Genomic DNA, 25,391 nt, shown 5'->3' on the forward strand with positions numbered 1-25,391 from the left:
CTTTTCCATCAGACATTCCTAAAACAACTATTTACAGAGGGTTTCTTTCTTCTCAAAAGTAGTTGTTAGCCTACTGTAAACAACAGGTTGCCTGTACCCATGAAATGGTTAGCTAAGTTTGTAAGAATTAAGACTACACTTATGCAATGTTAAAGAGTGGATGAAGTCATCATGTACTGTTTCTGTGAGACAGAATGTGTGCTGCTTAATGGAGCCAAAAAACATTTTTGTTGCACAAATATTACTTTATTCTTAAAATGTTCGGTGTACAACATCATACACATTTCTCTTTGGAATAAAAACGGAACCTCTCATATATGGAAAATAGAACATAGATAAAAAAAAATGTACAGAGCCGTTTTGTAAACATGCAAGAGAACAGTTTTCTCCGAGGAGTTTCCAACACAAATCCAGTTTAAAGGGGTGGTCCAGTTGGTTTGGGCGCCATGCTACATACAGAGAGAAAATGCTATGGCTCTAAAAGGGGATTGGTTGTTGATTTATTACATAGCCCATCATGTGACCCTCCTCAGGTCCAATATTACTCCACCCAATGCCTCTCTCTGTTTCTCCGGGTCACATTCTAACCCGTACATACCACCTGTGGACCTTCAGTTCATTTTTCAGGGGTATCCCTGGGAGAACTCTGATCAACGTGACATTTTCATTTAGATAAAAGGGGCATCAATGACAGATTGATGAAGTGAGGTAGGATCTATGGCTATTAGAGGTAGAGGGGGAGAGAGGGAGTTCTTACCCCCCTTTTACCATCCTCCCTCAGGCCTGGGGTCTCCTGTGGGGGAGAGCCAGATGACCATTGGCCCCAGGGGGAGATGAACCCCAACCCCCACCCCCGAGGGAGTCTGGGGGACTCTGTAAACGTCAGCTCTGTGAAGGTGTCACTCTCAAATACTTGGCAACCTGATAGATCATGGTCCCTTAGACTTTGAACACCTACTAAGGTGAAATCTGTTACATGAAAATAGAAACAAAAAAATCTTTGTTTGGTGAGGAATTTAAAATGCCCTTGAAGTGAATATTTTGTGGAAGCGAAGTAAAAAAGTAACTTTATTCCACAAGGAATTGACCGGTTATCCAGTAAAAGAACATATCACACTTTAATTTCTACCTGCAATGGCAACAAGGTAGCTTACACAGTAGCAACAGGGGTAAAGGCAATGCAGAGTTTGCTGCCAGCCAATTACATAGCGGTAGCTGTCAAATAACAATTGTATCACAACTAACGTATCAGTGGTCAGTAGCTGCTGTGTCAGAGTTACCTCTCCTTGGGGTAAGGTTCAGAGGTGCTGTAGGATCAAAATAACTGACCCTGCGCCCCTCCTTGTCAAATACTACTGTCCCGGTATTACTGCCTCTAGAGTATTACGCTCAGTGTTTAATAGGTGAGGATTCTCTCTAAAAAGTCAAAGCTGTTTCTCTTTCTCTCTCTCACTCGTTGCCTCTCTCACACTTCTCGTCCAGTTCAGTGCATTAACAACCCCACAGGGGTCCCTCGCGTGCCTGTTCCAACGCCTGCGTTTTAAGAAGAACAAAAAAAGAAAAGCTACACACAAACTAAACTGGCACAGTTCGGAATGAGGTATACACGGTTCACTCCAGTTCAGAAAAAAAACCCTCTGTGGTTTTCCATTCTAAATTATTGATATGTTCGAGAGAAGAGTGTAGGGTTGTGTTGTTGCGCGTCCACGGCACTAAATACAGCCTCATCTGTGCCTGTTGTTTTCTCACTGATGCGCCTTATTGTTGGTTGTAGAGTCAGAGCGGAGCTTAGGGGAGGCTGTCAGTCACTATAGATCCGACAATGTCTATTGGTTAGGATAGGGAGTGGGTGGGACAGCCGTATCCAACACAATCACACACTCACTGACCAAAACGTATGCAGGGGTAAATGATTCCACTTGAAAATAAGGTGTAGGCCATCCACACCCCTCACACTTCCCATAGGACATATTAATACAGCATATCAACCTGGGAGAAGACTAAGGATTACAGTACAATAACAAAGTCTCGGTCCTTCAGTCATAGGGGAACATGTCTTCTTTTAGAGAAGTGGTGTCTAAACAGTGGACTCTTTGGGCCCCTCCTGTGCTGCGTTCTTGCAGCTGTAGAGCCACTTGATGACACGGGCATTCCTCTCGATGATTGACACCCCCATAGTCAGCTTCTCGGCCACCTCCTCCTGGAAAAGCCCTGCCTCTCCTGAGTGGCGGGAGAACTCGCTGGGCTCCGAGCCACCGCCCCCTCCACCTATGCTCCTCAGCACCAATGAGAGTGTGTCTACGTCGCTGATCCCACCCAGGAAGTTCTCAGGCCCCAGCCGGTCCACCATGTCCAGGTCCAGCCCGCAGTAGTCAAAGAAATGCTCCTGGTCAGACAACGCCACTGAGCATCGCAGAAGTAGATCTGACTTGGAGCGTTGTAGTCCTGAACGCAACCGCGGTGGTGGTGGTGGCGGCACCCGCTTCCAGATGTCCGCCTCGTTGTCAGTTTGGTCACTTACATCATTGCCCTTGGTGATGCCATTGCCGTTTCTGGTACCATTGGTAGTGCCATTGCTAACACAGCTAACACCATTCTTAGTCCGCTCCGATGCACAGCTGAAGCCAGGGCTGGGAAGCGGTGAGCGCTCGTGGTCTGTCTTACTGGATCTCCGGCTACCTGGCCCTACCTGTCCCCCGTCCACGGTGTCCTTGTCATTGGTCCAAGACATGCGTGAGTCACCATCCCGCGACAAAGCCTTCTCCTCGCTGATCACCATCTTCTGGGTGCCCCCCTCGCCCCCGCCACTCTTCTCCCGCATGGAGCCCTGGAAGAGGCGGCGGACAAAGTTGTACCCCTTTATCTCCATGTTGGAGTTCCCCAATATGATGCCACCACTAGGCAGGATTTTGCACTCTTTCTTCTGCCGGTAGATGACCAGGGAGTCAGGACGCAGCATGCGCTTACCGGTGCTCCTCCTCAGGATGGGGGCACTGTGAGGGGCTACCAGGGGTATGGAGGGTGGAGTCCAGGGGTTCCTGGGGCTGGGTGGGGTCACCTCGTTGGCGTTACTCCTGTTCCGTGCTTCCACATCCACCGACGTCCTCCGATTCTCCTTCCTCGAGTCATCATTCTCGTTCTCATCTCGTACGGTGAGGGGGGCGGTCAGGGTGGTGAAAGGAGCAGAGGATCGGCGGGGTGGCAGTCGTGGTGTGAGGCACCCAGGCACGGTGTGGGGACGACGGTGTTGAGGAGGTGGTGTGCAAGGCACCAGGACTGGCTCCTGTTTGGTGTTAATGACCTGCTGGCTCTTAACATACTTGGCCTTGTCTGCCTCGAGTCTCTCTACAGCGCTGATGGAACGGCCCTGGCCCCCACCCTCCATCTGCCTACGCAGGTAGTCTGGGCCCTTGTTGAGGAGCCTCAGAGGTGAGGGGGATCCTATGGGTGTTAACGGCTTCATGGTGCTCCACCTTTCTGGGTAAAGACATCAAAACAGCAGCCCCAAAATGGCTGCCTTCTCCTGCTGCTAGTTGCCAAAGGTGTTCCCCCTGAATCTATTGTTGTACCTTTCAAGTTCTAGTCTGGTGTGAGCTTTTCAGTAAGCTTTCTGTTTTAGAACTAAAGCATAGCAGCTCCCATTCTCACTCACAGTTCCTGGATCTCTCTACTGAGGAAATAACTAGGTGGCAATTCTGTGACCACAGAGGCCAAGTTTGTTGTGGAGCTTTCTATAGATAGCTTATAGTCTCTTTCTGGGCACTATTGGAGCCCAGACAAATTGATATCTCTATCCAGTATTTACACAGGAATTTGGATAAATGGGCAGGGTGCAGGGAAATCCTGTTGCCATTGGCCAACAGCACTCCCAAATGGGATGTTCTCCTGCCCACAGCGCAGCAGAAATAGCAGGCAGAGTTCACTTTGAAAGGGTTACTATTTTTCACCCCCCCCCCTTACTTTCTTGTTCTCTCTGTCGGTCTCTCTCTGAACGATCACTCCTTTTCCATTGATCTTTTCTCTGAAGGTTAAACCTGGGAAATGAGATATAACGGCCACAAATATTTGCTTGGTGAAGGCAGGCAGTCTGAGGGACGCTGGGTCGAGAGATGCCTATTTGTTCTGCCGCCGTCGTGGTTGAGGTGACCTGAGGGTGGGCGGCACCGGGACACTTCTGACGTTGACGGACGGATGAAGGACTTGCCCTTGTCCTCACCTGCACCCACAGTCCCCTGGGAGAAAAATATAAAAAAAGAGAGGTGTTAGCACGGCCTGCTTTTCTCCAGGGCTGCAGAGACGGAGAAACAGAGAGAGACCATATGGCAGAGAGGGACAGTGTTCTCTAAAGCTCACTCTGAGCTCCTTTTGCACTCTGGAATGAGTCCTGTGTCTGCCAGGAAAGAGCTGGGCCAAGCTCCCACGCATGCACTGAGCTGACTGCTATTGGGAATACACAAAACATGCCAATCCAAGTTTTACGAGGAATTTAATATCTTGAAGGATACAATAGGAATAGGAATCATACTTCTGCATTGATATTCATAGCACCCTGTAGCTGTGAGAGTGTGTCTGTGTGTCTATGTGCTCAAGGGGAAGGAGCTCAACACATCTCCCGAAACGATTTCTCCTCAACATGCAAGGTTGACAGAAAAGAGGCATCGCTCCTAATATAAAATTGCATAACCAGCTGTGATGAGTTGAACCACATTTGCATTCCTAGACGGCTGTACGGATTGCTTCGCTAACGCAAGACCATCAATATTTTAAAACGCTGCAAAAATAAAACTGCTAAGTAAACCAATACACCTCCAACGCAATAACTCTCTCACAGTTGCGGTGAGGCAGCTTGTTCTCCAAATTAGCGAGCCCCAATGAAAGATACATTCAACTTTAAAACAAAAGTAACTGGAGTTGTTTGAAGTGGTACATATCTCAGTTACATGTTGCATAGAAAGAGAAGACTTTTAGGGGAACGCATTGCGATGACTTGGGAGTAAGGAAGGGAGGGGGGGCAAGGTTGTGTGTCTATAACGGGATGGTGTACCTAAACCAAGGAGGGGGCTCTCTATGGTTAACCTGTGTGCATGTGTGTGTCAGCACCTTGCAATAAGGCCCTGCCCAGTAAATTCAAATGTTTGTCTGCAGAGTTGGTTTGCAGATTATCAGGCCTTTTGGAGAGCCCACATTCTGTTACTTTTCATGTGTAAAAACAGACAGCCCATTTTTTTAGGAAAGTCAGTTAAGAGCAAATTCTTATTTCACAATGATGGCCTACCCCTCCTCTAACCTGGACGATGCTGGGCCAATTGTGCACTGCCCTATGGGACTCCCGATTACGTCCGGTTGCGATACAGCAAGGGATTGAACCAGGGTCTGTAGTGACATCTCCAGCACTGAGATGCAGTGGCTTAGACCGCTGCACAACTCGGGAGCCTACATAGGCTACCATGTGGGGTATAGCAGTAGAAAGACCTCGTCTGTAAACCCCAGAACTGCAACAAAAACCTGGGGGCACAGGTGGTGACTGTTTTTCATTTACTTTCCTTCAAAAAGTATTAAGAAACTGTCCCAGAGAACCAAACATGCTCCTTCTGCTGTGTGAGAGCTGAAGAGTCAGAGTGGTATTGTTCTCAGAGTGGCCTGTGGTGCAATACAAATAAGTCTATTTTGGCACTTAGTTTTTATGAGGCAAAACAATGTGTGACCTCCTGGCAGGAAAAGGATCTATGTCTGTGGTTTTGTGTACACATTGCATAATAGTATAAGGTTAGTATGTTGGTACGGTTCAATAGCAAAGAAACAGAGGCACTTTGCAAACAGCAAGTACTTTCCATAAGGATCCTAGTTCTAATGATCACCAAAACAAACCCTCAAGACTTTAAACTAAGTACTACGAATTTGTGAAAAAGCTAACTACTGGCAGCATGACATGAAAACGGGGCTTACCTCCCTACCTCTGTCGTTTAAGTTGGCTCACTACCGTTCAACCTCCACACCTAGATGGCCTACTACTATAAATTCCGTCTAGAGAGGAGGGGGGGTGGCTACACTTTCCAGATGTCAAGCAGGCAAGGCCCGGGAAAGGTACCCATTGTTTGGAATAAGACAAACATCAACAGGTGTCAGAGGAAAGAGTCTAGACAGGGGTAAAAACAGAGATAAAAACAGAAAGGGTAACTCTTTATTTGTATGGTCCATCTACAGATGCTCTGCAGACGATCAGTGACCTTTCAACCAACTAACCCAAATTCTAAATCTAACCCTAACATTAGCAGGCAGTTGCCTAGTTTGTTGATAGTTTGACCATCTGTATCTACAGATGGACTATCCAGACCGTCCAATAAAGTGTGACTACACATTATGACTTCTGGACACACATGGTGATTGATAACTGAGAGAAGATGTAGAAATAGACAGTTTTCAAGCCACAGAGTAAGAAAACAGGTTGGATCTGAAAACACAGGGTGAGGTCAGTAGACCAGGTTGACGCTTTCGCACGTGCGCACACATACACCGTGAGAGTGAGGGGGTGATCCCAACCTGGATTTACACACAGACAACAGCCTCCAGTAACTCCATTGACTCTAATGAGACTAATTAGTACCCAGCACCCTTTACCGTGATCCTCCCTCTTTTGAAAAGCGTGTGACGGCCACAGTAGAACGTTTCTCCCATTACACTGCATCGCCCCTGCTCCCGCTCTGGCTTCCCCTTTCTCTCACAATGGGTAAATATGAACCTCTTCTGTACCCCTCTCCTCTCCCTGGCTTTCATACGTCACTGTCCATCTCTCATCTTTTTCTACCCCACTCGCACTCTCTCTCTCTCTCTCTCGCTGTAATTGTCTCACTCTCCCCCCCTCTCTCTCCTGCTTTCTTTCTCTCTGTTTTTCCCTCCCACCCTGTCATTTCCCCCCTCTGTCTGCCCCCTCTCTCTCTCTCTCCCTCTCTCTCTCTCCCTCTCTCTCTGTGAAGCTGCTCGCCCGCCTGCAGGGACGGCTTAACCAGGCGCCCCCATGTAGCCTATAAGAGGAAGCAGATGTTTTGTGTCATGCTGCATCTGGGCCGGACAGACAACTGTCCGGCCCAGTGCGAGCGCGAAAAGGGTCCGACGTTCCGTGATCACCAGGGTCGCATTGCGGTTGTGTGCACAACAAATGGATCCGGCTCACTCAATTTTGCTTTTAATCAATGCTATTATTTGGGCTACTTGGTTGATGAGTATGACCCAGGTTAGATAAACCAAAAGCAAAGGTCATGCCTATATGTCTCTCACTCCAGAGCTCAGAGGACAGACCTAATAAATAAAAAAAAACGAATTCAATTGATTGTTAATTTAGCTACTGTTTCAAATACAAATGGTGCTAGAGGTTAACTATATGAGTAAGCAAAGACATTCGACTAGGAAGGGTTAAAGGGCGCTGTTGATTACTCTGGTGGGGAAGATAAGGCTCCAACCCAGAGAGTGTTTGTTTGGTTCATGAGGACTTCCTCGTCTACCCACCAATGAAACAGCTAGAGTCCAGAGGTAACAAAGCATATCCAAAGGAAACCGGCTGTCCTCAGTTTAGAAGGTTAAAACAAGTTCCACTTTGAAATATGCATTCAGAGGGATAAAACACAAGAGAAGAGGTACATCAATTCTCGGAGAGACCCCCTTTGAAGCATTTTAAAAATGTGCTGACCCTCTTTACACCTGTCAAAGAAATGAGGGGCATCTGCTGTGAACTATCTATCAGCAGAAGGGTAATCTCTCAATCTTCACCCCTATATTTTCTGCTTTCTCTTTCTCCTGTATTCCCCTTTTCTTTCTGTCTTTTGAAACATCTGGCTCCTCTCTGTAGGTTGAAACAGGCAGAAGCTGGAAGACCATCACCATTGGACTCCAACTTTATAAAATTGTAACATTTTAACCAGGACCTATTCAGGATTCTCTTGCGGCATCTGTAGATTCTATGGACGCACAACACGCCCAGGTTGACAGCGCCATGTGTGAACATAAAGACGATGACTATTAATGGTCCAAATTAACGGTTCAACCCTGTTCGGTCATTAACCAGCACCACAGAAACATCTCTAGAGGGTATGTTCTGAGGATGGACAGAGAATTGGCTCTTCTAGGGCCGCAGACATTGGATTATTAATGGCTCTAAACAATGGCTCTCTCTGGGTCTGGTAGATAAGAAGGGAAAGACCTGGACCACTCCATCTCATTAGCTGGGGGAGGACAAAAAACAACAACATGACAATAAAAAATAACAGAGATGGAGCCAGGGGGACAAACACCCCTCCACTGGCCCAACAGACAAAGCCAGTGACACGCCGTAAATCCCATCACAATTGTGAGGCTTCAAGTGCCATCAGGCCATTAGCTACTTGATGTATGGTTGTGGGGCAGGAGGTGGGGGATGTTGCAGGGTGGGGTGGGGACGGGGGGTACCTCAGACCCCTCCACTGTCATGCAGGGGGGCATCAGGTCACAAGGGGGACGACTTAAGGGACCGCCACCTCAATAGACCTCCTCCCAACCATAAAATAGATGAGATGGCCACTTAACTCACTGAATGTGGCTCTTTTGTCATTCAAAGTTAATCACTGGAAGACAGTGAGTGGAGAGTCGAAGCCTATAAGTGCGAAATAGAGACAGCCTGTACAGACGAAAGCAATCTGTCCTGCTCTGTATTATTTATTTTTTTAAATTAACCTTTATTTAACTAGGAGAATCAGTTAAGAACAGATTCTTATTTACAACGACGACAGTGGGTTAACTGCCTTGTTCAGGGGCAGAACAACAGATTTTTACCTTGTCAGCTTGGGGATTTGATCCAGCAATCTTTCAGTTACTGGCCCAACCCCCTAACCACTAGGCTACCTGCCGCCCCCTTTACAGTATGTACAGTATGTAAGTCAAATATTTATATTAGCCTATTCAAGGTTGGGAAAGTCCTACAAGTCTGAGGCTAATCACAAAAACCTGAAGTACAGAACGTCGCTTTAAAAAAAAAGCGTCCTTGACTAGCTACTCAAAGGACCACACGGACTACGTGATTGTGGCACTGGAGGTGCAAGACTGCCGGCCCTGGTCAACCTCTTATCAGCTCTCACACCCCTGCAAAACTAATAAAGGTTGAAACGGTTGAGATAAGACGGCCAGACTTCCTCGACTATTCTAACTTCTAACTTTTTTTCCGACAGCAGGAGCAGGCACCCCCTCTGGTTGAGCTGATAACAACAGCACACTTGACCTACAGCATGTAACCCAATGACTCAATACGGACTGTTTGTGTGTTACACATTTTAGGCCTAATGCATGGAAAAAGACAATTAAGCATGTGTTTTGCCCACATAGACAATTCCACAGATGCAGAAAAAACATAGCTCTCTTCATTGGCCTTTCAGTATTATATACTGTACGTTCAGATATCTTTCCATGTAACTTTGATTTGTGGTGAGGGACACGTCCCCCCTGTCCTTAGTGGAAGTTACTGCCATGGATGCACCCCGTGTTCCACTCTGGCACCAGCCCCAGCCCCGGACTCCCTGGTAACCCATGCCACATTATAGTGACACCTGATCCACTCTCTTTCTACAGCTCAGTGGTGGAATGTTAAGCCTCTGCTATGACGACTCACGGTTGACGAGTGAACCACTGAAGGGTGAGCTCATACACACGGAAGGAGAACATGTATACTGGGAACCTATCAAGAAAATGTTGGGAAATGTATTACATATTACAATAGTCCTTCTGGTCAGGAATTTGGGGGATGCAGCTGAGGTCAAAAGCGAGATGGGAGAGGTTGGGGGTGGATTTTTTTTTTTGGGGGGGGGGAGTGTGTGTGTGCATGCTTGCTTGTGGTTATGTGGGGCCTCCATCCCAGGTCTGGATATGTTGGTGTACATATTCTGAGCAATGACCACCACTATTACACCTATAAATGCCAACATGTCTTTATGTAACTAAACAAAACAAACCCTCTGTCAAATATACTGCTGAATGCTGTGTGTGAGAAAGAACCCTGTTGAGTAGCAGAGAGCATCCCCCCAAATACACCATCCTGGGGTTGTATACACAGTACTGTACACATACATACATCTGGGCACATCCCCTGGAGTGTTAAATTATGAAGGCTGTTCTGCCGGAGTAAGCCCTCATTAAGCTCTCAGCTGGTGTCAAAGCTCTATCTAGAGCTCTTGCTGGAGACGAGCCAGATGTTTGATTTCAACAAGTCGGAAGAATTCGCCCTCTCTGAAGCAGCAAATGCCAGTTTCTAGTGGTTTCATGGGGTTAAAAGAGAGTTTGAGGCATGCGGCCCATTTGCAGAACCCGTAAGGGAATGTCCAACAAGATGAGAGGTTTCATGTCTTTTCTCTTTCTACTTTGTGTCAGTACACAAAATACACTTTGTCAGTGCTGCAGTTGTTCATGTAACCATGTATCGACTTAATAAAAGGCAGACTATTTAGATGCTACATTGTATAATAAACAACTAAGTTTAGCACAGCTGGGCATCTTGTGTGTCAGTTCTGTCAAAACATTGAGGGGGTCTGCATTTGCAGCCTCTTAGCACTCTAAATAGAAAATAACGGGGACCACAAAACATTCTCACAGAAGTCTTACAACGTTGCTGGGATGTTCCGACTAAACCTTTTTGTCTGTAAAAGCATCATCCAAGTGTTGAAGGGGGGACTCCTCCAGCTATGCCTCCCTCCCCAAACATCATGTCATCTCCGAACACACTGATACATCCTAGCCAACCCCCGAGGGCACCCCTTACCACCCCTCACGGTCTCACACTTTCCATTGATTAGCTATCTGTCCCCGTATGGATGAACCATGGCCTGAATACAATGTACCAACCTACAATGTAGGCTACCAGTCACTTAACACCAACCCACCACCAACGAGACGGCCACAGTTATCAACTGAACGGAAAAACCAATACGACTCGATTAGCTTACATTTCAACTTACCCGGGGGAAAAGAGAGAATGTGTTTTTCATATTTCCCTGCGAAAACATGCCACATTTACAGAGGCCCACCAAGCACTGACCACTTACGACTTGCCCTACTTTTTTGTATTTTTCGGATATTTCCGAACCGAATAAAGGAGTCAACCATGGGGAAAACTAGATGAGGCTTAAACCTCTCAAACACAGTCCCGGAACAAGGCCCAGTGTTTTCCTTCCTGTCATATGTACTCTTAGTGTGTCACCTCTATTGAACCTGCCAGCTGTCTTCACTCATTACCCAGTTGTCAGCCTACGTCTCCACAAACAGGCCCCAAGTGCCACAGAAATAGACCCCTCGTTCCTCCTCCTTGCCCTGTCAGAGTCACCAAGACTCCCCATAGTGAGTCGGATGGAGAGGACGAATGGAATGGATGGCAGTCTCGGAGGCCGTATCCAGCACTGCCGTGTCCTCTTAATTGAAGGGTCCAGACTGTCATGCGTCAGCGACTGAGTGAATATTACTATGGGTGATTCTGATCACTATGGGTGATTCTGATTGGATGTGGCAGAGCCACCGAGGTACCCAGCAGGGCTGTGAACAATTACAGGGATGTGAGAGGGAGAGGGAGAGGAGCTCCCACAGCTGTCACCACGACACAGGGGACCAGTAGGAGATGGAGGGGCGGACCACCTTTCATGATTTAGTTAGCAATGATTCATTATTTATTGGGTTAGGGGCTGATAGAGATGGGTCTATGGATGCTACAGTGGGAGGGTGGTTGAGAATCGTGAAAATTTCTAGATTCATAGGTATAATTATCTGATTTGTGCCTCCGATGAAGATTCTGGAGGGGCACTTTTAGCTAATGCACTCTTATAAAAAAGGGTCCCCATAGGAGAACCCTTTTTGGTTCCAAGTAAGAACCCTTTTGGGTTTCATGTAGAACTCTCCGTGGAAAGGGTTTTACATGGACCCCAAAAGGGTTCTACCTGGAACCAAAAGGGTTCTATCTAGAAACAAAAAGGCTTCTTCAAATAGTTATTCTATGGGGACAGCCAAAGAACCATTTTAGGTTCTAGATAGCACCTTTCATTTTTAAGAGTGAAGGGCTGGGAATTGCCAGGGATAGGACATTTATCGGGATTTTCAGGATTCTATATGTATTGTAATTAGATGCTGCGATTTGACTGCGATTCGATGATCCAAACATATTGCTCATCATATATCTGCAGTAGGGGGAGCCATGAGGGATTTGTTTTAATCAGTTATGGAAATAAAATAGCTGAAAACAAATTGGCTCACTATTTAAAAAGGAGATGGAGAACAAGCCATGAAGGAAAAATACAGGAGTTCTGGAACAGGTACAGCCCAAAACACCAATGTGGTTTTTGAATAACATATTTTTTACATGTTGTGGAAATGACTTACTGAAAGAAACTACAATAATAAGCATCCTCAAGGAAAGATGAAGCCCCTGATGAAACTTTGTGCACAAAGTCCTCTGTTAGGTGCATTTCCAGTTTAGCTTTGGGGGAAGCTATCTATCTCAAAAGCACCTCCTCAAACACAACACATTTAAAGGAACAATAAAGTCAAATTATAAACTCCGATTCTGACAGTTTGTGTGAAGACTGAGGGTGTTTGAAGTCTCACACAGCAGTGATTGTCAAATGTCTCACAACAGCTGCCTCTCATTCTCTCATACACACTCTCTCTCCCTCACATACACACACACACACACACACACACACACACACACACACACACACACACACACACACACACACACACACACACACACACACACACACACACACACTCATAGTGCCAGGGGGAAGGTGATGTCACTTACAGGACCCTTTACCCTCTAATTAGGAACCTGAACTTCCCTCCGTAACTAGGGGGCTTCACCTTCTGTAACTAGTGGGCTGTACATGGCAACCATGCAACGGGAAAGGGTTTTGGCAAAAAAAAAATCTTATTTTTATTTTGGAGAGTACAGTTTGACACACACAAACCAATGATTTTCATTTGGGGAAATTACTTGATTACAAGACTGGTCTGTGAGAGAAAACATAAAAGTTCAGTGAAAAGTTTCATGAACTTTAAGTGATAAGAAACACATGAGGGGCCTATTGTGAACTAAAACCATGAAAGGCCCTGAGGCTTCCACTATATTGCAGCAGATCAGATTGATGTGGGTCAACACCAATGAGATTATACATGTGGGGAGTCTCAAAAAAGAGTGTAAAGATAAATGACAGAGAGAACTGAAGAATGAGACTGAAAGAATGCAGAAATAATAAGAGCATGTGTCCCATAAGTGGCTCAGCCCGGTCCTACACCAGGGCATACATGGGTCAATGGCATACCGCTGGTAAGTTTAAACTGCTATTTGTCAGTCTAGAACGCAATGTGTGTATTTCTACGGAATGTGTGTGTGTGCTGCTGTATGAACACGTGGCTATGCATTCACACACACAAACCTCCAGAAAAGGTCACTGTGGGCAGTGTGACATTTTGGGCCCTGACTCGACCTGCCGCTGCCACCAACACCGCGGGTGATCTGAGCCGTTTAACCCGCGGAGGCCCGGCCCATGTTATATTTAATCTTAGTCATCCTACTGATGTCAGGGCTCCTGTTGGAGGTTGGCTTTGCCTGCTCTCTGCTCTGTTTGTGCCGCTGGGCCTGCCGTAGCAGAGCACAACTTCCTGCCTGTCTGCTCTGGTGGGATCAACTTCAAAGACAGACAACAGCCTTATTACAGCGGCTAAATTAGCAGTGTGTGAACCCACTGCCATAGGTGAAAAATACACTACAGATGTTTACAACTGTTCCATGATGCCAGACTGTTAATTTGCAGGTAGAGTCAGTCAGATCACTGCTGGTTCCCGCAGACTGAAAGCCATGAGCATAGGAAGAGATGACGCATACTGGTGTTCTCATACATGACAGATCTCAAAGGCCAATTACATCAAGGAACTACACAGTTATCTGTATGATGGGACAAGGTTGTCTATGGGTTATAACCTTCCACAAAACACTGGTGAATGTCCTAAATCTGCCAGGCTCCTGTCCTCACAGCCAAAGATCACCTCATCTCCAAAGAGCGACCGGGAATAGAAAATGCCACTGAACGTGAGAGACTACTGCCATGACTGTGTATACAATTGCTGAGGAGTCACATTGAGCTTAACATCACGTTAACTGCATTGTGGTGGGGCAGATCATGTCGGTTCACTAGCGAGGAAGTAAGAGCACATTAGCATCATCACTACTGCATGATATACTAGCATAGCTGTCCATGTCCGCATCTTAAAACATGCAACAGCCTGTCAAAATTGAACAACACCACAAAGCTACCACAGTGCATGATTAAAAAATACCTCTGGTGCTTTTCTTTATAATCGGAAAGGGAAACAGACTACTCTATGGACACGCGTGCGCACGCACACACACACACGCACACACACACAAACACACCACAGCACGTGTGTTTGTGGTTGCAAGACAAAAGAGTGCCCTTTGTTTGGTCCAGAACTCCATGTTATATGGACTGACCTTCAGTGGTATATGCTAGTGACTCCACACAAATAATCTACTATCTCCAAATATCAGAACGAGATGGTGGGGGATGAGTAGAACATGGGCCACACAATGCTCTGGCCCAACCCTAGTCTAAGGGAACTTGAGCATCACCCAAGACTTGACTGTGAGATACAATAGGTTTTGACTTTTATCTGGTAAGATTGCATAAGAACCTTGTTGAAGAACCACTGGTTGTGAGATCTCAGGTAGCGCAGTCTTCTGCCCGATGTCTCACTTTTTAGGGCACTTACTTGGCTCATCAGTGTCTAATATCTTCCCTATAGGCTCATTGCCATTGGCCTAATGTCTAAACCAGGTTAGATTACAACCTGAGGCCACATAAAATGTTGCCATTGCAGGTAAACAGATTGCCACACAATGGCTTCAAGGCAACATACACTGAACAAAAATAGAAATGAAACATGTAAAGTGTTGGTCCCATGTTTCATGAGCTGAAAGAAAAGATCCCAGAAATGTTCCATATGCACAAAAAGCACATTTCTCTCAAATGTTGTGCACAAATTTGTTTACATCCCTGTTAGTGAACATTTCTCCTTTGCCAAGATAATCCATCCATCTGACAGGTGTGGCATATCAAAAAGCTGATTAAACAGCATGATCATTACACATGTGCACCTTGTGCTGGGGACAATAAAAGGCCACCCTAAAATGTGCAGTTTTGTCACACAACACAATGCCACAGATTTCTCAGGTTTTGAGGGAGTACGCAATTGGCATACTGACTGCAGAAATGTCCACCAGAGCTGCTGCCAGAGACTTTAATGTTAATGTCTCTACCATAAGCCACCTCCAATGTCGTTTTAGAGAACTGGTCTCACAAAAACAGACCACGTGTATGGCGTTGTGTGGGCGAGCAGTTTGCTGATGTCAAAGTTGTGAACAGAGTTCCCCATGGTGGTGGTGGGGTTCTGATATGGGCATGCATAAACTACGGACAACGAACACAATTGCATTTTATCAATAGTAATTTGAATGCACAAAAACACAGTGACGAGATCCCGAGGCCCATTGTGAGGCCTATTTTTTTTAAAGGTATCTGTGACCAACAGATGCATATCTGTATTCCCAGTCATGTGAAAGCCATAGATTAGGGCCTAATGAATTGATTTAAAATGAATGATTTCCTCATATGAACTGTAACTCAGTAAAAATCTATGGAAACATTGTACTCATTCATGGAAAATTCCAGGACTTTACAACGAGATCAGATGTTTTGAAGCTCATCCATAATTTCTTCTCATGCTTTAGTTTTTATCGGGATGAAAATTTGATGGTCCAAGGTAGTATGCCTCTTGTCCAATCAGCGCGCGGATGTTCAATCTTATCAGGAAGTAATTTTACCCGATCTCACTTTTATCTCGACCGTAGTCACAAGCAGTCGTGAAACGGCAGTCTTAACGACTAGAACAGTTCACGGTCGAGTCAGAGGGGCCTTCCTGTATAGGTTACACGTCATATGATGAATTATAGTGCATGTCAACTTCTCCAACAGCGCTGGCCTCAGAGGCTGACAGTTAAACTTTAAAACGCCATGTAGCACTACACAATCCACTTTATGCGCAAAAATTACTGGTGCTTGCAGTTTATATAAGGCATATTACATGTGAGTGTATAGCCTATCCATCTGGAATCACAAACTGACTGGCACACTGCCTAAAATAGATGCACAATTATGCTCATTCAAGAATACCAACAGGCAGTGCACCCGGCTTGAAAGTAGCCTACTTTGCGTTTAGTTATGGTGAGGAATTATGGTGCATCATTTTGTATACTCCCGTTTCCAACATGATAAAACAGGCATACATAAAATGTTTCTCTCAGTGAGGTATTGCTGACCCGTTAGCAAAATAACCTCTCATCCGAATAACACACCGCCAAGATGCACTGAATGCACCTTGTCACATTGCCTAGGGTTTAATTGTGGTGTACTTGTTAATCACACGTGTCCAAAGTCCGCTCGGCAATTACCCTTAATATTCAGTAACATATATAATAGTCTACAACAGAGTTATACACAAGCTAAGTCCGAACCTATTCTCCCATTTATTCACATATGATCAGGCATAATTTATTGCATTATTTACAGCTCAGATCATAGTTGATCAAACCGTAAATAATATGGAAGTAATTATTGTTAATGCTCAATGTTGAAGGCTATTAATTCACGACACTGATGGAAAGCACTCCTCAAAACGATGGAGGCTATTTTGTATTTAATTTACCTGGTAATAAGATCTACAGTAGGCTAATAAACGGGCATTATAACTTTGTGCTACCCAATCCGTTTAAAAATACATTTCATGCTCACCTTGTGTTGTGTTACGCTTCATGCATGTGAAGGTGTCCTCTCGTTTCTTTCTGTTCTTTCAACCGCTGGGACGGGACATGGATATGTCCGAGTGGTTATCTGCTCCGCTTCTTGTGTAGCCTAGTTTATTCGGCAGATAGTCGGACTGACAGACCGCTAGTGCTGCACGCTTCTTGTCTGCTCTGCTGCGTCCGCTTCTTGCGCAGACTGCCAGAACACGTAGTTTACGTTGTAGCAGCCGTGCGACTCCGTGGCACAATGGTGAGTGGGCAGGTAGGGCGCTGTGCAAACTGACTCCTGTTCAGCCTTTATGTGGGGGTGGGTGATTGGAGGGGGAGGAGATAGACCTTGATTTCATTTTCAGTCTTAATCAGAATCAAGATGTTTAGTTAAAGTACTGTACATACATAATCACCGATGATGGACAGGAGAAAGATGATAGGCTTTACCTTACCAAATGCACAATATTGAAGACAAAACAGAACTTGGTATCAGACATTTTTAGATTTGTATGGCTAAAATAGATTTGTGTATGGATGGGCTACTCATTATACATTAAGTGTTATATTTTTCAGAAAGCTACATGATTCACAATTTGGTACTTTACATGTTTCACTCAATATATTTTTGATTAAAGCCACATCCTTGGGTTTGTGTTGGCTGGGAAACCCAAATTCAAAGATAATTGCAGTCATACAATTTAGGGTGGTAGCAGACTGTCTAGACGGCTTCAGAAGATTATATTAAATTAACAAAAGTCACTTGGGACTGGGACATTTACTAAGCAAACAACAATAAATATATCAAGGGATGTCCCGAATCTCTTGTCTCACTATCTTGAATTAATTTGGGGTTTGAGGTAAGTCTCCTCAAAGTACTCCTGTGGTGGATTTTTGTCTATATCTAATGATGATTGGCTTACTAGCTTATAATGTGATTAATTGTTGTATAACAAAAGGCTTGCTGGGATTTAACACTGCACTGTTCTGGACACTCAGATCTGACTGTAGGGGACAGTTAAGATTTAATTCAGGGTGTGGGATAAGAGGTGAAGTTTGCCACAATCTGCAATCATCATTGTTGTTTTTTTCTCTCCTTCTGTGCTAGTGCTCTATCCGTCTGTGCCTGTCCCCCCTTCCTCCCTTTCTCCCCCCAAAAAACAGGCAAAAGTGCCAGACTCCAAAAGGTCGGGTGACCGGGGGGAGGAAAGGAGAGAGATAAAGAAGAGATCCACACATTTCACACACACCTGTTTTTCATTCCTGTGCTCTCGTCACTCTTGACAGGGCGAGTGAGGTAGCACAGCACATTGTAACTGGAAATACTCTGCAGGCAGAGGCGTCATGCCCATAAGGGGCACAGGGGCACATGCCCCTTCAAATTTGGCCTGTTTCAATAAGAAATGTATATATATTGTACCAGTCAAAAGTTTGGACACACCTACTCATTCCATGGTTTTTCTTTATTTTTTAAAACTATTTTCTACATTGTAGAATAATAGTGAAGACATCAAAACTATGAAATAACACCTATGGAATCATGTAGTAACCAAATAAGTGTTAAACAAATTAAAATATATTTTATACTTGATGACAGCTTTGCACACTCTTGGCATTCTCTCAACCAGCTTCAGCAGTGGCATATATATATATACGTAAACTTGCTAGGTGGCTAGTATTATTACAGAGAAACAACAATAACAAAATGAACACATATATATATATATATATATAAGTTTATGAAGTTGACTTCCCAACCTCATAACCAGCTACCAAGAAGCCTTCAGGCTATCAATTAATTTAGAGTCGCTAGCTTGTCTAACAATTTTAGCTGGCATGCCACCAATCAGGAGGATACAGACAGCTCAAGAGATATGCTTAGATATGCAGAAAAATCAACATACTTTAGACATAGAATGAAGCATAATGACTATGGTTCTAGGAAATTGCAGGACAAAAATCCTCACATCCATTGTGCCCCCTCAGATTTTGGGGTTGCATGACGCCCTTTCTCTGCAGAGAGTATAAACACACTCAAAGATACACACATGCACTCACACGTACAGAAAACAGAAACACAAAGTCACTGACATGCTCAATTTCACACTTATCTTCACTCGTTCCTCTTTTCTTTTTTTAATTGAACCTTTATTTTACTTCTCCAGTGTGTGAAGAAACTAATTGAGTAAAAGAGATTCCCTTTCCGGTTTTCTCTAATCAGAGGTCGACCTGTCAGTCACACTGCATTTTGGGTACCTCCGGACCGGTGCCACTGCTCCATTCTCACATCTGTGTGCTGTAACATGATCTGCTGATCCCATTGGCTGACCTCTGGCCCCAAACCCCGGCTCAAGGAAGCCCCACTTCCTGCTGTGGGCACTGTGTGTGAGGTAGCAAAAGACACCAACCTTGTTTGACGCCATCTTTTCCCCTATGAGGGAGTTAGTGCACATCCTGTGAAATGCAAATCACCCCTCATTGTTCCTCACTATGCTCGCCACCTCAGTTGTGAGACTCCATTATATCAGGTGGCTAAATCCTAGCACGATTCCTGGAGCCAGTCAGCTGTTTGAGCTCCTATTAACGTATGGTGATAATCCCTAGAAAGCTGTGAACAGTCATGTATCGAGGGGCAGGGGCGCCGGGGAGACAACAGGGTTGCCCTGGGGGTCCAACAAAGATGTTCCAGATCCCGCTGCTGCCACCAAAGACGCCCAAATGTAAAGTAATCTGGCCTGGATCTGGGCAGCGGAGGCCACTATCTGACAGTGATTGGCTCACACAGACAAGATGTGAGTGCCCCAACTCAAACCTGTCTGCCCTACCTTTACCAACCTGAGTGCAGGGCACACCCAGTGTTAATGTTCCTAAAGGACAGTATAGAGTATATAGTGTCTTTAAGAAGTGCCTACTGTAGATAGTTCTGACTTTCTCTTTGCACAGGTTTTATTTCACTAAGACACCGGGTACACGGGAAAGAAGCAAAGAACAATGACTTATACTGTATGTCGGGTTGTCAGCGTTTTTATTTTAAACCTACCAGAAATGGTTTTGTTTTACCTCTGGTCCTTGCACAAAGGTAATCATGTAATGGCATGAGGCCCGTTGATGTTTAGTTGGTTTGTCTTTCATAAGAAGTGAGATTGCACGCTAATCAACAGAAAAGAGGCGCCATGGCCCATGGATCTGTCTTTTGTGGCAGTTCTTGTCCAGTTGTTGTCCGGAATCAATCAATCTAACCAGCAAACCAAATGAAGGTTGCTGTACATTTTCATTGAGTTGTTGGTGAATTGAGGAGAAACAAAGTTGACTTCACCTTCTGGACATTTTCTGGATGCAGACCCTTTCACTGACACAGATATGATGTGAAAGGATACATGGCTTGGCATCGGGGCTTTCCTGATATGCATCTCTCTTAGTCTGTCTCCAACTGAAAATCTCCACCCTACTGTACAGTATATCCTCCCTCTTGAAACACAACTCTTATCTGCTAACCCATAACACTAAGCAGAGAGTATAGATCGTATCCGACCCATTGTTTTATGTATGTGAACTTTTCCCACTGTATACATCTAGGCCTAATGGTCATAACCACCATTCCCTCTGTGTCCTCTATTTTACAGAACTTTAAATCGTTTAGTTCCATCAGCATGACCTGGCTATTAATTTCTCTCGGCATGTGTACATAGTCCAGGCAGCCAGGCTCCAGAGCCCAGACCTGGTGGCATTCTGTCCGACCTTAGCATGCCCCAGATACCTCCACTCTGTACTTCTACTCTGACCTTTACTCCCGTCCCCTGCCCTCTCCTCCCAGTCACAACACCCTTTTTTTGTTTACATCTGCCGAGGAACACCATGCCTCCACGTTGTTTTGTTAAACACACGTAATCTCACCAAGAAAAAAGAGCGAGGGAGAGAAAAAGAGACAAAAAAGGAGGGAGAAGAGGGTGAGAGTTCCCAGAGCCCTAAAGACGTTGGGAATTGTTGACGCTAGTGGCAAGGTTGTTTTGGCTCACCTGGATAGCGACTGGGGGGTGGAGATCTGATTGATGGTTGGGGCTATGGCTGAGGCCTATCGAGATGCTAAGCTCTGTGTTGTGGGTCAGAGCCATCCTCTCATCTCTAGACAGCTCACTCTTTCAGCCCCATTGCTCGGCTGAGGAAAACAGTCACAAGGTGCTGGGAATCCAAATCGTGCGATGAGAAAGACAGGAATGTGCCATGTGTAATATTTTTTATCTTATTAAAGAACAATATTATTGTAAGAAGTGGAGAAAAAAGGAGTCGAAGCATGGCAGAGGATGGAGGATAACATTCTCTGAAGGCCTAGGTATTTCCAGTTGGCTCAGGGAGGCGCAGCCTCTGGGTGAACAACTGAATGTCTTTGTCCCCTTAAAACAATGCCAGACATGGCTGGGCCGAGCCAGAGGACATACCATCGTAATGAAAAGAGTGTTGGAGTCAAGCGGCAGAAGTCCTTCGGCCTACAGCTCAGCACACAAACAACTTGGAAGCAACACATTCAGGCATTCGGCAAAAACAAACAGTGGAAACTTCAGGATAAGTGTCCGTTTGTAGGTCAACGGGATAGCTGAATAGCAAGTCAAAGCTAAGTGTCAATACGGCCAACTGCAATAATATTGAGAACCGTCAATGTGGGAGTGTTTGTTGGAACAGTCATGAAAATTAGGCCTTTTTGCTTTGATGGCCCCTCCCTCCATAGTTTACATTATCATAATGAAAGTGGATTTAATTAACCCTCACATTTTCTTAACCAACATAGCCAGCTGCTACCTACTGCAAATATTCTCATTTTCCATGCTTATGATATCATTTTTCTTAAGTAGCTTTTGTAAAAGAGGCCTTTCTCTGTCAAGGGAGGCTATATTGACTTTTGGTCGGAGTTTAGTACCTGTGGATTATACAGTCCAATATGACTGACTTCTCCCTCAGTGGCACACAACAATCCCAAACTTCGACTTAGTACCCTGCACCGAAGAGTGTTCAATTCAATAAACTATTTTTTGGAAGTAACATAACTTTCCATATCTTCACTGCTCAGGCTGTATTTATAGACTCGTGGGAAGGAACCTTGAAGGCCCGTGGGCGTGTTTGTCTTCCTGCATTAGATACCTTTGCCAACAGAGGGTCTGGGGAGCTCTACAACAGAGGATGAAACTGGACGGAGCTTGTGGGAAGTGGCAGACATCAAAGGTGTCTTGATCACAAAGGGGAAGGCAGCCAAGAACGCTGCCCATGGACATGAGGAGGGATCTGTCAAATACCTGGCTCTGGACGGATGTCGAGAAAGATCCAGGCGAACTCACTCACACGGGAGGGAAGCCTCATCTAGGCCTATATTAAGTCTACTGCGCTCCCTTCAGAAGTTCATAAAGTTCTCCAATTTCACCTTGGTTCTTCTAATCTTCACCATCAATTAGTCCATATGGTGGAGGTTTTCGTGGCCCAGGCAAGCCACTCTATATACCCTTTGGCAACATGCTTAGCCAAAATAGATTCCACATGTAGCCTATACTGGTTTACAGTTGATACAGTATATAACCCTCTGAATACAATGTAACGACCATAGAAATAGACTGAATAAGACATCATTCAAGTCAATGATGGTATAATGGGTGGACTGGCAGACATAGTCAGTGTACCCATAGGAGCAAAGCAGGAAGTAAAAGCAGGAGGTGTACCCATCAAAGTGTGCTGTGATTTGTTGAGTCAACTCAACTGACTTTACAAAATTCCGTTCCATTGCATGAGCCACATACGTTAACATAATTTGAGTTAACATTCTACATTACCATGAAAATGATTGCATCACAATACAAGGCAGCCATTGCAAGTGTACCCATAGACGGGGTGGTTGCTAGCAACAAAACCGAGGCATGCGCAACTATGGGACAAAACAGACTGGTTTGGCTTGGATTGTTGATCAAATGTAAGCTATATTTTGTCTCCACTGTTTATTGAAAACATACATTTGCACAATGAGCACTTGTTGTCTCTCAAATACATATTTACAGTTGTTGGTTAACAAGCTAGCAAATTTTAGCCATATTAGCATTGAAATGAAATCAGTCAAAACACCTCAAAACAAGACATGGTATCAATAACAAGATGAAATGAGCCACTTACGATTCCCCACGTGGCAGTTTCTTGTCCTTCTTGCTGGCAATCTGGCCATCCAGAATCACCAAAACACACTGATTACTTCCCCATGGAAGCACGAACATCATTTCCACACCGCTCTATTCATTCTATTACTATGGTAATGACTTCACCAAGCATTGGGTAAGATGCCTTGCTAACCGAGCCCACACTATCTGAGAACCCAAACAAGGCATCAACCACCTTGCCTTGGGAGACTCAATGACATGCATCAATGCTCCTCCTAGCTTTTCCTGTTCAAATTCACTCTCTACAGTACCTACAATGAAGTCGACAAAGGGAGGACACTGCTTGTCTGTCCGTGGTGCACCGGTTCCCACTCCAACCCAGCCCCCACCCTCATCCTCATCTCCTAGAGGAAGACGCCGGAAGGCGAACGTGCGATGGGGCGTCACTTACCACCTGTCCCGTGACAGAGGTGTTGAGGACAGCGAGTGGCTCTCTGACAGGCCCTATTGTCCCCACGCGGCCTAGGCGGTCTGGCTACCATTTGTCTGAGTCCTTCACCTGGAGACATGGTCCTCTAACTCTCCATTACCCTCCACCATTCCCTACCTGCAGTAACATGCTTGGGTGTACGCTTCCTTTCTGTGGCGATTTGCTCTGTTGTTATTTCTTGGACAGTGGGATGGTCGGATGTGGCTACACAGAGGCCTTGTCAGCACTTACCTTGTCCCACAACATGGGACTAAGTGGACATGTCTTGTAGGGACAGGAGATGTGGAGATATGTGTTTGCAGCTCGACTCAACCTTTCTTTCATTCTAACACGGGTAGTTTTCTGAAATCATTGCGTATTGAGATGGTAAAAAGTACAGATTTAAGAGTGGCAGTATGCTTTAAAAGATTTGCAGTGAATAATTTAGTGCAGAGGCCAAAGTTCTTAATTTTAGCATTCATCTTTAACATTACGGAACTATTATAATTCTGACATACCTCCTTAGGCTCAGAACAAACATTTACTGTACATGGAGATCTCTCAGTGGAGGCCTGCAGGCATCTAGTCAACATGTGCAGGGGAAACAGCACTCAAAACACCAGAGTGGGTAACCAACATCAGTCCCAAAACATCAGTTACAACCTGACTAGTGTTCAAACGACGATGAAACCACAAAGGAGAGAAGACATGGTATAATGTCAGGGGAAAGGATGTTGGCTTCTGGATTCATTCAACTATTTTATTCTCTTAGGCAATGTTTGATATACGCAGCCTTTTAATTCACAACATTCTATATTTACTGTGTTACCTGATCGTCATTTAATCGAGAAGTGCTTGATCGTTTGTAATAAGATTGCCGCTGTGGGGAAACTAATTCACGGATGCTGATCCTGTGTACTTCCTAAGGCCCAAAATGTGTTGAGAAGGAGAGAGGGCAATGAGTCTTGTTTACTCTGTGCTTGAGCAAATGCTGCACTTATGGGTAGCTGCTCAAAAGTAACCTTGTTCCCTGGCTAGCCTGTCAGTCACAGAGGTGGCCTTAGTTTGGAGCCTTGTGAGGTTTCAAAGAGCACAAACTCTCCCTGGTCCCCGACTGCTCAACCTAAATTACAATTGTCTGTAGTCCTCGCCCACGGCGATACCTGGAGGCTTTTCCCTGAATTAAATGTTGATTGGTCAGGCTCTTTTTAGATTGAGTTGCCCATATACCGCAGTGCTCTCCTATTGGAAACTTCAATCCCCATAAGCAGCAGTATGTGGACCGTTCCAGAGCTTCCTTGAGGGGTGCGTGGTGCGGAATGACCCATATCGTGAACACAGAGTGGGAGGTATAGGCTGAGGGGAATAGGGGCCACATAGGCAGCCACTAGCTCCACTCTTGTATAACCCCAGGCTATTCTAAAGTATAATGTCACACTTTCATTAAAAGAAGGAGCCTCTGTCCATCTTGCTTGCTTTCGATGCCACAGTCCAAAACACTGACACCTTTTATGTGACCATTACAGGCACCGTTGGCCAGAATAGGGCTATTGACATAAAGATACCCTTTAAAGTGCTAAAATGTACCAACCTCCCTGGTCCACTTGGTCTGACCACAGTCTGACCACTGGGGTTAATGGTACCAGACCATGCCACCATTTTATGTGGACTTTTCCTCATAGCCCTTCCATTTCTGAAAATCCTGGATTGATCATCTACCTAGCCCTGAGCATGGATTTTTAGAGCCGGGTTTAAGTTAGGCATTGGTATAGAACTGTTGGTCTCTTTATGACCTTAAAACAATGTCAAATAAGCTTGACCCTGTCTTGACCTTTGCCACGGATCTCCCAGTAACATGTTGTTGTCCAGGGAAGAGGTGCGGTCACGCTAATGCTATGGTCAGTGTCTGCTGTCATTTTATGGGAGA

At 45.1% G+C, this 25,391-nt stretch overlaps 1 protein-coding gene across 1 annotated transcript; it reads right to left on the bottom strand.

Moving 5' to 3' along the window:
- Positions 1-224: 224 nt before the first annotated feature.
- Positions 225-17,135, bottom strand: LOC139393427 (protein FAM110C-like). The gene is made up of 2 exons (XM_071141981.1): positions 16,869-17,135; positions 225-4,232 (listed from the first exon to the last, which is right to left on the bottom strand). The coding sequence occupies exon 2, from the start codon at positions 3,461-3,463 to the stop codon at positions 2,078-2,080; it is 1,386 nt and encodes a 461-aa protein (XP_070998082.1). The 5' UTR covers positions 3,464-4,232; positions 16,869-17,135; the 3' UTR covers positions 225-2,077.
- Between the last annotated feature and the right edge of the window lie 8,256 nt (positions 17,136-25,391).

Source organism: Oncorhynchus clarkii, chromosome 3 (assembly GCF_045791955.1).
Source record: "Oncorhynchus clarkii lewisi isolate Uvic-CL-2024 chromosome 3, UVic_Ocla_1.0, whole genome shotgun sequence".
NCBI lineage: Eukaryota > Metazoa > Chordata > Actinopteri > Salmoniformes > Salmonidae > Oncorhynchus > Oncorhynchus clarkii.

Bases quoted from the DNA above. Each gene is read 5' to 3' on its own strand.
- LOC139393427 (XM_071141981.1), bottom strand. From the start codon at position 3,463: ATGAAGCCGTTAACACCCATAGGATCCCCCTCACCTCTGAGGCTCCTC.